Source organism: Protopterus annectens, chromosome 7.part1 (assembly GCF_019279795.1).
Source record: "Protopterus annectens isolate FY-2018-M chromosome 7.part1, PAN1.0, whole genome shotgun sequence".
In the NCBI taxonomy this organism is placed as follows: Eukaryota; Metazoa; Chordata; order Ceratodontiformes; family Protopteridae; genus Protopterus; species Protopterus annectens.
In genome coordinates, this window is record NC_056740.1 from 528,202,910 (window position 1) to 528,217,012 (window position 14,103).

Genomic DNA, 14,103 nt, shown 5'->3' on the forward strand with positions numbered 1-14,103 from the left:
AAGAAAAAGAGAGAGACAACCGAGGCCCAAACTCGACGACCAAGCTTCTCCCAAGCCAGTCGCCGGTTCTCAGTGAGGTGCTTTCGTAGCCCCTGACACCCGCTACTTTAGAGTCGCAGCCCATTACCGACTCCCACGTGGAGTCGGTCATGTCACTGGAAACTCAAGTTATTGGAGCCTCGGATACTATTCCTTCAGATGGGTCCAGAGCCGCTGAGCAGGCACCGGCTTCTGAGGGTATATTCAGACCTAAACATCTTTACATTAAACCGACTTCAGCTTCAAAGGCAAAGACTACAACAACTTCTAAAGCAAAGAAACAAACTCAAGAACCACGTGGACAGGCCTCTATGCCCAAAAAACAGATGCTCAAAATGGCCGAAGACTTAATTACCTTGATCAGGGGTTCCCATCCCCCTCCTGATAAGAGGCCTAGGCAAGAGACTGACTATGAATCTTCAGATCAGGTTTCTATTTCTTCTGATGCCTCTTGTGATCAGGAATATTCTCTCCCCCCCCCCCCTATGAGGATTCAGATGTTGAAGAATCTATTCCTTCAGCTTCTCCTCCAGAGGACTATTCCTTTGGGGAAACCTTGCATACCATGAGGGAGCATTTCCACTGGGAGAGCCAAGATTTTTCAGAATCTAAAAAGAGGTTCAGGGATTTCCTTTTACTACCTCAACACAGGCCACTAGCCATTCCACCTGTGTTGGACATTGTAGATGAGTCTAGTCTTACCCCTGACTCCTTACCTCCAGCTCCTGTTAAGCCTGACAGATATTACAGGGTTCCTGACACTCATAAATTCCTTTTTAAAAACCCTGCTGCAGACACAGAAACTATTTCACAGGGTCCCAAGGGAGTTAAGGCTTCCACTGCGAAAAACCCTACCCCCTCTGACAGGGATTCTAGGGCACTGAACAGATGGGGATAAAAGGTATACACATCTGCTACCTTGGCTATTAGGGCCTTAAACTGTCAGTTTCATATGCTGAAATATCAGCAACATGTCATGGCATTGCTTAAACAGAAAATGTTGTTAGAAATGTGCAGAAAACAAGGACCTGAACAAGTTGGAAAGCATACTTTGTAATGTGGTTTTGATTCTTTGGAGGCCTCCTGTAAGGCCGCAGTTACGGGTTCTGTAATTAGGAGGCATGCTTGGTTAAAGGAACAACATCTGCCTGATCATGTCAAAGTTAAATTATTAGATGCACCTTTACAGCATGATACTTTATTTGGTGTTAAGGCAGAAGAGGTGTTAAAGAAAATGGAGGACAAAGCTAAATCTATGCAAACTGTCAAAGATTTTTTACAAGTACAACCACCTAGGTTTAGTAGACACTAGCCAACAAAGAATTGGTCCTTTCCTGTGTCAGACCTCAAAGGGGCAGATCCCAGGCGCCAGGTTCATACTGGTCAAAGCAATGGGGTGCCTTTACCTCCAAAGTTGGAGAAGACAAATCTCAACCATACAGGAAGCAGTCCCAATGACTTCCCCCTGCCTGCACCAAGCACTTATCTCCTTGCAGCACCCTTAGGGTGAAAATTATCACTTTTCTCTCAAAATTGGTACATCATAACCCAGGACAAGTGGGTTCTAAATATCGTGTTACAAGGCTACAAGTTCCATTTCCATACCCTGCCAAAGGCAAACGGCTGGCCAGATCTGCCAAAAAATCAATGGGCAGAGGCACAAAAACAAGTCTCATCCCGCATGGACATGGGGGGTCATTCAACAAGTACCAGAGCAAGTGCAGGGACAAGGATTTTACTCGAGACTGTTCTTGGTACCCAGAAAGGACAAGGCCTGGAGGCCAGTACTGGACCTATCTATTCTGAACACATTTCTGGATATACCAAAATTCAAGATGTTGACTTTGCAGCGGCTTCTGCCCATGCTGGGCAAGAACGCTTGGCTGGTGACTTTAGACCTAAAAGATGCATACCTGCATGTCCCAATCAGACAAATATGCAGAAGATACCTCAGATTCAAGGCTGGCTCAATGCATTACCAGTTCTCTGCACTGCCCTTTGGCTTATCTACTGCGCCCAGGGTCTTTACAAAGTGCCTGGCACCAGTAATTGCATTTTGCAGACAAAGAGGAATACAAATATATCCTTACTTGGACGACTGTCTAATTCAAGCAGAGAACAAGGACATTCTTCTACAGCATCTGGCATTTGTGAAAAAACTTCTAACATGTCTGGGGTACACATTCAACGAAAGGAAATCAAAACTAGTACCCTCTCAAGAGATAATATATTCCTGGGTGCAAGCTTAAATACAACTGCCCAGATGGCTTATCTCACACCAGACAAACAAAGGCAACTTACTACCTATTTCAAAATGATGGCAACAAAGGCCCAGTTATCTGCAAGAAAAATTCTGCAGGCTTTGGGCTTCATGGCATCCTGCATCCTACTAATTCCATATGCAAAACTGCATATGAGGAAACTACAATGGTACCTAAAAAGTGTTTGGACTCAACATTGCCTCAGCCTGGAAACTATGAATGTTAAGTTGTCTATCTCGCCTTCATTCTTGCTGGATGGGTTCGGAGCCGACCTCGGCTCCGACTCGGCCACTCTAAAAGGTCGAGAGTTGGTTCCACCGGCTCGAGGCTCCCCTTATATCCCACAATGCTAGGCGTGAGTTACCTCAGATCTCGTTTGCCGCTACAGCGATCGAGGTGTTGGTTTTCTACCGGCTTCTTGGTAAGTGACTTTCAAGTAGAGTTAGTGTACTTAAACCCCTTTAGTTTTAATTCTAATACTTGTTTCCCTTAGTTTAGTGGAATTTTCTCCATTTTCTCTCAAAATCCCGTTTTTTTCTCACAAGAACTTATAAGTTCTTCCCTCGGGCCTTCAGGCCTTCTTCCCCATTCCCTAGTGAGTGTGTGTGCTGTTTCTCTTAATTTAAAACCTTGTTAGTTGTTTTATTTTTTGAGTTTAAAATAAGGTAGGGTGTAATCAGGGTGTTTGACTGTGTGTGTGTGTGATTACACTTTATAAAATGTCTAAGGACACAAAGGTCTCAGGCTTCAAGAAGTGTGATGCGTGCTGTCAGAAAATGTCTCTGACAGACGGTCACACTTCTTGTGTCTACTGCCTGGGACCTTTGCACCTGCAGGACTCCTGTGCTGTTTGCCATGGCTTCAGTCCCAGGGTCCTGCAGGAAAGAAAAAATAAATTGATTCTAAGAGGTTTACTCAAGCCTGAGGACTCCCTTACTGTCTCTTCGGGGAAGCCCTCCAAGGTTGCTAGGTCCTCGGCTCCAGCTACTGAGCCGAGACCTAAGGCTACTAAACCTCCGTCTTCATCGGCTCGGCTGGAGCCGATGAGTCTCAATCCACAGTTTCTGTGGTTCCCTCGCTCGGCTGGAGCCGAGGTATTAAATTCCTTGTCGGCTCCGACCGGACCTTCGGAGCCGACATTTAGGAAGAGATCTAGGTCACCATCCCTTGGCTCCGTTCATTCGGCTCCAGCATCTCCTCTGCTGTCTGAACGGAGCCATAAATCTCACTCTTCTAGGTCATCGAGGCTGTCGGACCATGACCTTCAGAGGGTAGTGAGTCGACTTCTTAAGTCCGAGGCACTGGCCCAAATGCTTCAGAGCCCGACTCATCAGTCGATGCCTGCCCCTGTCCATCAATATGTTCCTCCTCCGACTCCGTTGAGCTCGGAGCCGGGGCGTTTTGGAACCGAGACTGTGGTAGCGTCGGAGCCGATACAGATGTCTTCGGCTCCGTCGTCGGCTCCGATTTCTTCTTTCGAAGAATCTCGGCGCCGGACTTCCCTCGTCGGCTCCCCGGGGGTGAGTGGCATCGGACCCTTGTCCGACCCCGCTCTTCCTCTCGGAGCTTCGGCGCTGGTGAGTTTGGCTCCGACATCGGCCTCGGAGCCATCACTGTCGGTGCCGAGGGAGGTTCTCAGCTTCTCAGAGCGGGGGCCTCTGGCTCTGCCTGACAGGGGTGCGTTCGAGGTCATGCGGAGTGTGTTAGAACCTGGCTCTACTCCACAGTCGGCTCCGTCCGCCCCTCCCTCTACGGTGCCTCAGGTCAAGTCGACTCACTCCCTCATCCCGGACCGCAGAGAGCCAGCTCCTCAGGAACCCCCTGTGGGGATCTCATCCTCTTCCGAGGCCTCTCCTGATTTGGCAGAAGAGCCCCCTCGGAAGAGAAAGTGTAAGAGGAAACACATTGACTCACCTGAGTCCGTCACCTCTGACACAGATTTAGAGGATTCCGAGGGTTCCCCCCGTTCCCCTTCTGAAGATGTCTCATTTGCAGACATTCTAGAAATCCTCAAGCAGAGGGGAAATTGGCCAGCCCTCAACCCTTCGGAGGATGAATCTGTGTACCTTGAGGCGTTTGGCTCTCGCCCTTCCACCTCCTGGGTGTCTCCCCCCTTTGACCCCCTCATGCAGGTGGTAGCAAAAAAGGCATGGACGGCTCCTGACTCAGTGGACCCCACTCCCAGGAGACCCTCAAAATTCATAATGGCACCAGCAGACAAACAGTTCTTGACAAAAGGAGTATCTGTGGATGCTATGGTGGTTGCTGCTGCCACTAAGAAGGAACTAGCTGATCCTTCAGTACCTGTCCATCCACCTAACAAGGAATCTAGGTCCATGGACAGGTACGGGAAGCGGATGTTCTCGTCAGCGACATTTGCTATGCGTTCGCTGAACTACCTATGCCATTTTACTCGTCTTCAAAGGGACTTGATCAAAGAAGCGAGTGACATGTTGAAGGATCCTACAGCTGCGGGTTTTCAAGATAAGATGAACACTCAGCTGGCTACCCTGAACTCCATAGCCAACTCCTCCATGCGCCTCCTTTCTTATGCGGCTGATGGAGCGAGCAGGGCCAGGTGTGGCCTTACGTAGGCATGCCTGGATGCGGCTGTGCAATTTTGCGGACCCCTTTAAGACGTCTTTCACTAATTCCCCATTCGATGGATCATCTCTCTTTGGTCCTCAAGTGAAAGAAACCTTGACTAGGTGCGAGACTGATGGCAAGACTCTTTCTGCCGTCGGAGTCTGTTTTTCTACTCCTTCTAGGCCTTACCCCAAAGGCCAGAAAAGTGGGAAAATGTGGTTCCGTAAACAATCTCAAGGGACTTCGCCTGACGACAGAGTCGGTTCCCGCCAGAGACAGAGGCGGGAATAACAATGGTAGACGCCGCCTCGAGGCAGGGGTGTCCAGAGAACCAGGGCAATCGAGAAGCCTTCTCTGATAAGCCCTTTCAGCATCCCTGAGGTGTTGCCCGACTGCCCACCTTCGGAGGCAGTCGGGGAAGATTGTCACTGTACCCAGAAGCCTGGCTATCCCTGACTCAAGACAAATGGGTACAGTCCATCATTTCCGAAGGCTATTCCATTCCCTTTCTTCGCATTCCAAACCAATCAAAAAAATCCCTTCCAGATGTTCCACCCGCTCAAAGGGATCTAGCGGTTTTGGAAATTTCAAAGCTGCTTGCGAAAAGAGCAATTCAGCCAGTTCCAGCAGACCAGCAAGGATCCGGAATCTACTCAAGGTTCTTTTTAGTTCCAAAGAAAACAGGGGACTGGAGACCAATTTTGGATCTCAGTATCTTGAACAGATCAGTCAAGAAAACAAGATTTCGGATAGTCACGCTGCAGTCCATCCTTCCCCTATTGGGGAAAGGAAACTGGATGTGCTCTACAGACCTTCAGGATGCGTACTATCACATAAAAATGAACAGACGCTCCAGAAGATTCCTCCGCTTCAGGCTGGGAACCAGTCATTTTCAATTCAGGGCCCTGCCCTTTGGTCTCACCACTGCCCCCCGGGTGTTTACCAAATGCATGGCAGTGGTAGCTTCTCACCTGAGACGACAAGGATTCCAGGTGTTTCCTTATTTGGACGACTGGCTCCTCACAGCTCCCACCAAGCATCTCCTTTTGATGGCCAGGGATTACACTTTTCGCATTTGTCAAAAGTTAGGCATTTCAATAAATTGCGAAAAGTCTGTTTTGTCGCCTTGTCGTACTATTACCTTCATAGGCGCAAATCTAGACACAGTAGACATGTCTGCGAGACTAACAGATCAGAGAATAATAGACATACACAAACTGGTCTCACTCCTTTTCAACAACAACAGAATCAAAGCCAGGTTAGTTCTGAAAGTGTTGGGAATTATGGCGGCTGCCATACCTCTGCTTCCATTAGCCAGATTCCACATGCGAATCCTTCAATGGATGCTCTTTACACAATGGTCATACCAGCAACTTCCAATGTCCCACACCATTATGATCACGCAGGCGTGCAGAAATCATCTCATGTGGTGGATGTCTTCCCCTCAGCTCTTATTGGGAAGACCCTTTGTTCCTCCCCCTCCGGTTGCTACTCTGACAACGGACGCCTCCCTGATCGGGTGGGGGGGGCATTATCAGGGCAGGATGGTCCAGGGCACATGGCAACCAGACGAATGCCACTTGCACATAAATGTTCTGGAGATGAGAGCAGTGCTTTTAGCGTTGCAAGCCCTTCAAGACTCTCTTCCCTTGGGAACGATTGCAATCCAGACAGACAATATGTCTGTAGTGTGGTACATCAACAAACAAGGCGGAACCAGGTCCTACCCCCTGTGTCGAGAAGCTCTCAGATTGTGGCAATGGGCGATTTCTTCTCAGCGGTTTCTGATAGCAACGCACATCCCCGGGAAGTCCAATCAAATCGCGGACAAGTTGAGCAGAGCTATCCTCATGCTTCATGAGTGGTCTCTGAAAGACTCTGTTGTGAGAGAAATTTTTCTCAAGTGGGGTCAGCCTTGCTGCGATCTTTTTGCTACTCCCCAAAACAGCAAGTGCAGAGATTATTTCACTCTATTCCCTTTACCAGGCCAACCCAGCAGAGGCGCTCTAGTCCAAGTTTGGCCCTGGGGACTTCTGTATGCATTTCCTCCCTTCCCACTAATCTCTCAAGTGATACAGAAAGCTATCGCTCAGAAGGCCTCGTTGATCCTCATTGCTCCTTACTGGCCTCGACAGGTGTGGTTCCCCTTTCTACATCAATTTCTATCGGAGTGACCTTGGCATCTGGACCTAGTTCCAGATCTTTTGATCCATCAGTCGGGTCAGTTTCATCGCTCTCTCCCCTCTCTTAACCTCACTGCTTGGTTCCTCCAGTTCCAACCTTAGCCAGGCTTCCTCATTTATCTCACTCTGTTCGAGATATTTTGATAGCTTCCCATAAATCTTCCACTCGGAAGATTTATTTGAGTAAGTGGAAACGCTTCACATATTGGGCTCAAGGAAGGGACATAGATCCTTTCACTGCTTCCATCCAAATAGTCCTTGATTTTCTAGCTGAACTCTTCCATGCAGGTTCATCTCCTTCTACTCTTAAAGTTCAATTGGCAGCTATTTCTAACTTTCATGTGGGTATTTCTGAGTCTGCCTTAATGTCCCACAAGCTTTGCAAAGCCTTTTTGAAAGGAGTTTTTCTTCTCAGACCTCCTATAAGAAATCCTCCTTCTCCTTGGGACCTAAATTTAGTTCTTACTTCTTTGATTCTTCCCCTTCGAACCTGCAGCCTCCTGTTCTTTAAAATTGCTATCATGGAAGACTCTCTTTCTGGTAGCTATTACTTCAGCTAGAAGAGTTTCAGAACTTCATGCACTCAGCTGTCGACCTCCTTATCTATTGTTCCATAAGGACAGGGTATCCTTATGAACCAACCCGTCCTTTTTGCCTAAGGTAGTCTCGACGTTAAACCTAAATCAAAGCATTGACCTCCCTGTCTTTTTTCCAGAATATTCCAATAGGTCTGAACAAAAATTACACTGGCTAGATGTTCATTGTCAGTTGAGGTACTATTTGGATAGAACAAAACAATTCAGAAAATCTGACCAGCTGTTTGTCTCCTATGCAGAAGGCAGAAAGGGACTTTTAGTTTCAAAGGTATCATTATCTAGATGGCTTACATCTCTGATTTCCCTTGTTTATGAAATTAGACACCAAAAGCTGCCTAATAAACCTAAGGCCCATTCCACCAGAGCTTTGGCTACTTCTTTAGCCTTCCAAGACAGACTGCCTATTGATACCATTTGTGCAGCGGCTACTTGGGCTACTCCTCACACTTTCATTTCTCATTATAAGTTGGATTTAGCTTCTAGGCATAGAGCTAACTTTGGTTCCACTGTTCTCAGGAGTCTGTTCCGTTAGGCCACCTGGGACAAGGTGCTAGGGACGCGGTCCCATCCAGCAAGAATGAAGGCGAGATAGACAACTTAACATATAGAAGTTATGTTCTTACCATAACGTTCCATGTTAGTTGTCTTCTTCTCGCCTTCTTCTTGCGTCCCACCCTCCTTCCCCCTGGCCTGGACAGACCTAGAGGAGTTGTGATTGTGACCTTTCTTTCTACCACCTCTTTACTTTAGGTATATGCTGCTGTGCATATTTTCCTGGATCAGGATGTAGGTCACCCTTCTCTTCTCCCTGGTTTATAGAGGTGGACTTTGTTTATAGTTATTCTGTTACTATTATAAGCTGGGCCTAGCTTACAAACGAGATCTGAGGTAACTCACGCCTAGCATTGTGGGATATAAGGGGAGCCTCGAGCCGGTGGAACCAACTCTCGAGCTTTTAGAGTGGCCGAGTCGGAGCCGAGGTCGGCTCCGAACCCATCCAGCAAGAAGAAGGCGAGAAGAAGACAACTAACATGGAACGTTATGGTAAGAACATAACTTCTATTTACTCTCATTCCCTGCCTGCAACAGGAGTTTTGATGGTGAGCAAAGGCTTGTCACGAAAACAAGGGACAGCCATTCACATTATCCCCAGCCAGGCAGACACTAACAACGGATGCATCAGATTATGCCTGGGGGGCCCACAGGGCAGGAATATGCATTCAGGACACATGAGACTCAAACCAAATGCATCTACATATCAATCAAAAAGAGATGCTAGCTGTTCAAAATGCCCTGACAGCCTTCAAGGACCTACTTCATCCTGGACAACTACTAATAAAGACAGACAACACCACGGTCATGTGGTACATAAACAAGCAGGGGGACACACATTCTTAACCCCTTTGCAGACTAGCCATGACTTTGTGGGGCACAGCATTGACTTACCAAGTACATCTGCAGGCACAATTCCTGCCAGGAAGGAAAAATACTATGGCAGACGAACTAAGCAGAAACTCATGGATCCCCACGAGTGGCAGCTGAATCCACAAGTCTTCAGCATGATAACAAGGAAATGGGGATGCCCGGACATAGATCTATTTGCCTCCCCTCACAACTACCAACTAAAAAGATTCTGCAGAAGGATTCATCACAGACAAGCAGGGAAAGTGGACGCCCTATCTTTCAGCTGGAAAACCCTATCAGTATATGCCTTTCCCCCACTGCCTCTCCTCCCCAAGGTACTCCTAAAGGTCAGACAGGAGAAGCCAAAGATGATACTAATTGCCCCAGACTGACCACGCCAGTGCTGGTATCCAATACTAAGGAACTTGTCTCAATGCCCACCTTGGACATTACCTCAAATACCTCATCTACTGTCCCAGCAAAACAATCAGATCCTGCACAGCCAACTCAGGACCTTAAACCTGGCAGCATGGCGGATAATGTAGTCATACAAAACGCACCTCTCAGTAAAGCTGTGATGGATGTCATTTTGGAAGCCAGAAGGCCTAGTACTAGAAAATCTTACGATGGAAAATGGAAGAGATTCTGTGCTTGGAACCAGGCACAAGGGACTGATACAGCTGTGCCAAATATTCCTCAGATTTTGCAATACTTAACTGAGATGCTGGACAAAAGCCTATCATCTATTAAAATTCATGCCTCTGCCATTTCGGCTCATTACAACACAGAGCCACCAATCTTTTCTCATCCCTTATTAAAGCAGTACCTCAGAGGAGCCAAAAATTTAAGGCCTCCAAGGAGATCACCAATGCCTGCATGGGACCTTAACTATGTCTTGGAAAAACTCACTCTTCCTCCTTTTGAGCCAGCTGCTACTGCTGATATAAAGTTTTTATCTTGGAAAACAGCTCTGCTCCTAGCAATAACTTCTGCAAGACAAGTTTCAGAGCTACAGGCACTCATGGCTGTGGAACCTTTTATCATTTTTTATCCAGACAGGGTCTCTCTGAGGACAAACCCAACATTTATGCCTAAGGTGGTGTCCAGTGTGGCTCTTAACCAAACTATTCATCTGCCAACTTTTTATCCAAATCCACAGAACAAGGGGGAGAGAATTCTGCATTCTTTGGATGTACACAGACAGCTTAGATTGTACTTGGACAGAACCAAAGATTTCAGAAAGACAGAGCAATTACTAGTGGCATATGCTGCAGGATCACAAGGAAAGGCTATCTCAAAGCAGACTATTTCAAAGTGGATAGGCCACTGCATACATTTCTGCTACTTACACCATGGCAAGCCAATGCCCAAGGGCATTAGGCCACATTCAACCAGAGCTGCAGCCACTTCAGCAGCCTTTCTCAGGGGAGTACCAACCAAGGACATTTTAGAGGCTGCTACTTGGAGTTCAGTGCACACCTTTACAAAGCACTATCATCTGCCACTCTACTCTAAATCCAGGGCAGGCTTTGCCACTGCAGTTCTGCAGGGCCTCATAGCCACTCCTAACGCTGTTTAGCTCCAGCCTCCCATCCATAGCTTTGGGACTCTGCCCAAATGCAATGACTGCAACAGTGAAACACGAAGAACATAGTACAGTTGTGTACACTTACCATAAATGTAGATGTTCAAGTGTATTCACTGTTGCAGTCCAGGTTACCCACCTGCCATCACCCTTTTCTTCTGATGGAACCTATCTTTCCTTCTCTGATTTATACAACCTATGTGGTGTATTTGCTTGTAGATGAAGGTAAAGTTTATATTGATGCGTGTATTTATATATATATATATATAAATTTTGGCTACCCTTTTAGGGGGCACCTGACATCTGGGGCAAGAAAAACTAAAGAAAATGGCGTTGGCCGCATCTTTTATACCCCTGATGACCTGACGTCAGGGAAGGGGTGACAGCAGCCGACGCAGGACCCAGGACTTTGGAATTCAGGCCGACTGAGGGCAACCTGCCAGCAGGATTACCCAAATGTAATGACTGCAACAGTGAATACACTTAAACATCTACATTTATGGTAAGTGTACACAACTGTACGTTTTTCATGCATTGTGCTTTTTAGAAATTAAACCCAAAGTGTTAAGGCTAGGAGCTTCCAGCAGTGTTTCTGTGCTCCATTGTTTGATTGCTTCGGTCTTTGTCTGCAGACAGAGTGATCTGAGAAAGTTACAGCTTCAAGCATTATGGAAAGAAGCAGTTTGTACCTTGAGGGTTTAATGAATGGTAACAAATGTGTAGTTGAAGTGCATGTCAAGTGTACCATTGTTTGCTCTTTGTTTACTCTTGGTACAATGGCAATGTTTTCTGGCTTTCTTTAGACTTCTTCATAGGACACTGGCATTACTAATTTACAGTATTAACTGGAATTTGGAGCAGTTTGTCATCAAACCCTGGAATACAGTCTAGAGTTTTAAATATTTCTGCTTTTGTAAATGGACAGCAAAAGTTCTTCTATTAGTTGCCTCTCTCTCATCTACCTTATGTTTAAGCACGTAGTAGTCCAAGGCTGCTTTACCTGTTCTCCAACCGCAGAAGCTGTTTGTTTTTGCATTTCAGCTGTTTTTTCTCAATGAATTGCATGATAATTTCCCAGTCATGCAGGCAAACATTTTATCATTGCTATAGTATAGGGCTGCAATTCTCCACTCTTTTAGAAATCTGTGGTTTATTTTGCTTGATCTGTGTTTGTTGGTAATCTTGACAATAAAGCTAATGTAATGGTTAAAATAGAACATTATTGTATTTTCTGTTCCTTGACATCTTATTACGTATTGCTACAGTGGACTGAGAAAGAAAGCTTACGTTCAAATGCCATCACTGCCTAACCTCGATTTCCACAAATCAGGAGAAGGGGTAAAATGAATTTTTATTGTCTTTTTTTTTTTTTTTTTTTTTTTTTTTTTTAAATGGTTGGTTCTTATAACTTCTTTATATGCAATAAAAGTAGCACTGCATCTGTTCCTCATATAATACAAATATGCATTGCATGTTGTGTAACATTAGAATGTTATTGGCGTTCTTCAGTGCTGCTTTAAAAAGTTAGATTTAAATAAGTGACAAATGGCCTTGCAAAGGCGGGTTAAAAGATGATTTTTCTTATACTAGTGAGACCAACACACACACACCTTTGTGGTTGGTAATACTACTTTCCCCAGAAGAGCTGCAATCTGTTTTTATTTTATTGTGGACCATGTGTACTGCATTGTTTGATGTGGACTTTGTACTGCATTGTTTGATGTGGACTATGTGTACTGCATTGTTTGATGTGGACTATATGTACTGCTTTGTTTGATGTGGACTATGTGTACTGCATTGTTTGATGTGGACTATGTGTACTGCATTGTTTGCTTACATACTGAATATTGAAGTGTGTGCATTTTACACATCAGCATACATATTCTTTCAGATGTTGGGTAATTTAGAAGCAGAGAAAATGTGTGTGTGTGTGTATTTTGTTTGTCTACAGCTTTATTAAGGAAGATCTACTGAATTCTTAGTACACTTTCCCTGATGGCTTTTGTTAGTAAGTAGTTAGTACCAAGGTGCTAACAATGTAAAATTATATTTTGTGGATAGAGCATGGGAGATTAAATTCCCATCTAGCCCATGCAGCCCCCAGTTCTTTTGTGCCACTTGCAGAGTTTGGGTCTTGATGTTATTGTTTCTTATAAGAAAGTTAACACTTCGGATGCCAAAAATGTGTAAACCTTTAAAATGTTCCTGTTGCTAATGGCTCACAACCCAGGACCCAAACCAACACTGTCTTTACTACCTAAGAATGGAGCAGGGCATGAAGCCTAGCCTTACGTGCCAAAAGCCTTCAGCCTAGCCACTCACAGGAGTTTTGGAAAGGAGTCATTTAAGTCTTCCACCCCTCGCTTCCTTCCTTTTTTTAATTTTTAGTTAATTCTGTCTTACTTGTTTGTGCATATTCAAACTGTATAAAATGTAAATATTTAGAATTTACTGGGGATGCACAAGCCAGTGCATTTCTTTGTGCCGGTCCCAAGCCCGGATAAATGGGGAGGGTTGCGTCAGGAAGGGCATCCAGCATAAAATTTTGCCAAATCATGCATGCAGACAACAGTACAGAAATACATACCGGATCGGTCGAGGCCCGGGTTAACAACGACCGCCACCAGTACTGTTGGCCAACAGGGTGCTGGCAGAAATTGGGCTACTGTTGGCCGAAGGAGGAGAAGAGGGGGAAGGCATGCCCGAAGGCAGGTAAAGGCTAGGACTGTGATAGTGAGGATTGGAACTTTGAATGTTGGCAGTATGACTGGTATAGGGAGAGAGCTAGCTTATATGATGGACCGAAGGAAGGTTGGTATATTGTGTGTGCAAGAGACCAGATGGAAGGGAAGCAACGCTAGGTGTATCAGAGGCGGTTTCAAATTGTTTTATCATGGTGTGGATGGTAGGAGAAATAGCGTAGGCATTATTCTGAAGGAACAGTATGCTAAGAGTGTTTTGGAGGTGAAAAGAGTGTCAGAGTGATGTTTATGAAGCTGGAAATTGATGGTGTAATGATGAATGTTGTTAGTGCATATGCTCCACGGGTTGGGCGTACGATGGATGAAAAAGAAACATTTTGGAGTGAGTTGATGAAGTGGTGATGACTGTACCCAAGGGTGGGAGACTGGTGATTGGAGCAGATTTCAGTGGGCATGTTGGTGAAGGGAACAGAGGGGATGAGGAAGTGATGGGTAGGTATGGTGTTAAGCAAAGGAATGCAGAAGGTCAGATGGTAGTGGATTTTGCGAAAAGGATGGACATGGCTGTGATGAATACGTATTTTAACAAGAAGGAGGAGCATAGGGTGACATACAAGAGTGGAGGAAGATGCACACAGGTGGATTATATCTTATGTAGAAAGGCCAGTTTGAAGTAGATTGAAGACTGTAAAGTGGTGGCAGTGGAAAGTGTAGTTAGGCAGCATAGGATAGTGGTTTGTAGGATGA

At 45.6% G+C, this 14,103-nt stretch overlaps 1 protein-coding gene across 1 annotated transcript in view; it reads left to right on the top strand.

Moving 5' to 3' along the window:
- Positions 1 to 14,103, top strand: part of RFX7 (regulatory factor X7) — a 1,464,252-nt gene that overhangs the window by 1,207,104 nt on the left and 243,045 nt on the right. The window contains exon 7 of the mRNA XM_044078963.1: positions 11,908 to 11,992. Coding sequence (XP_043934898.1) covers positions 11,908 to 11,992 — 85 coding nt within the window. The remainder of the gene's footprint in view (positions 1 to 11,907; positions 11,993 to 14,103) is intronic.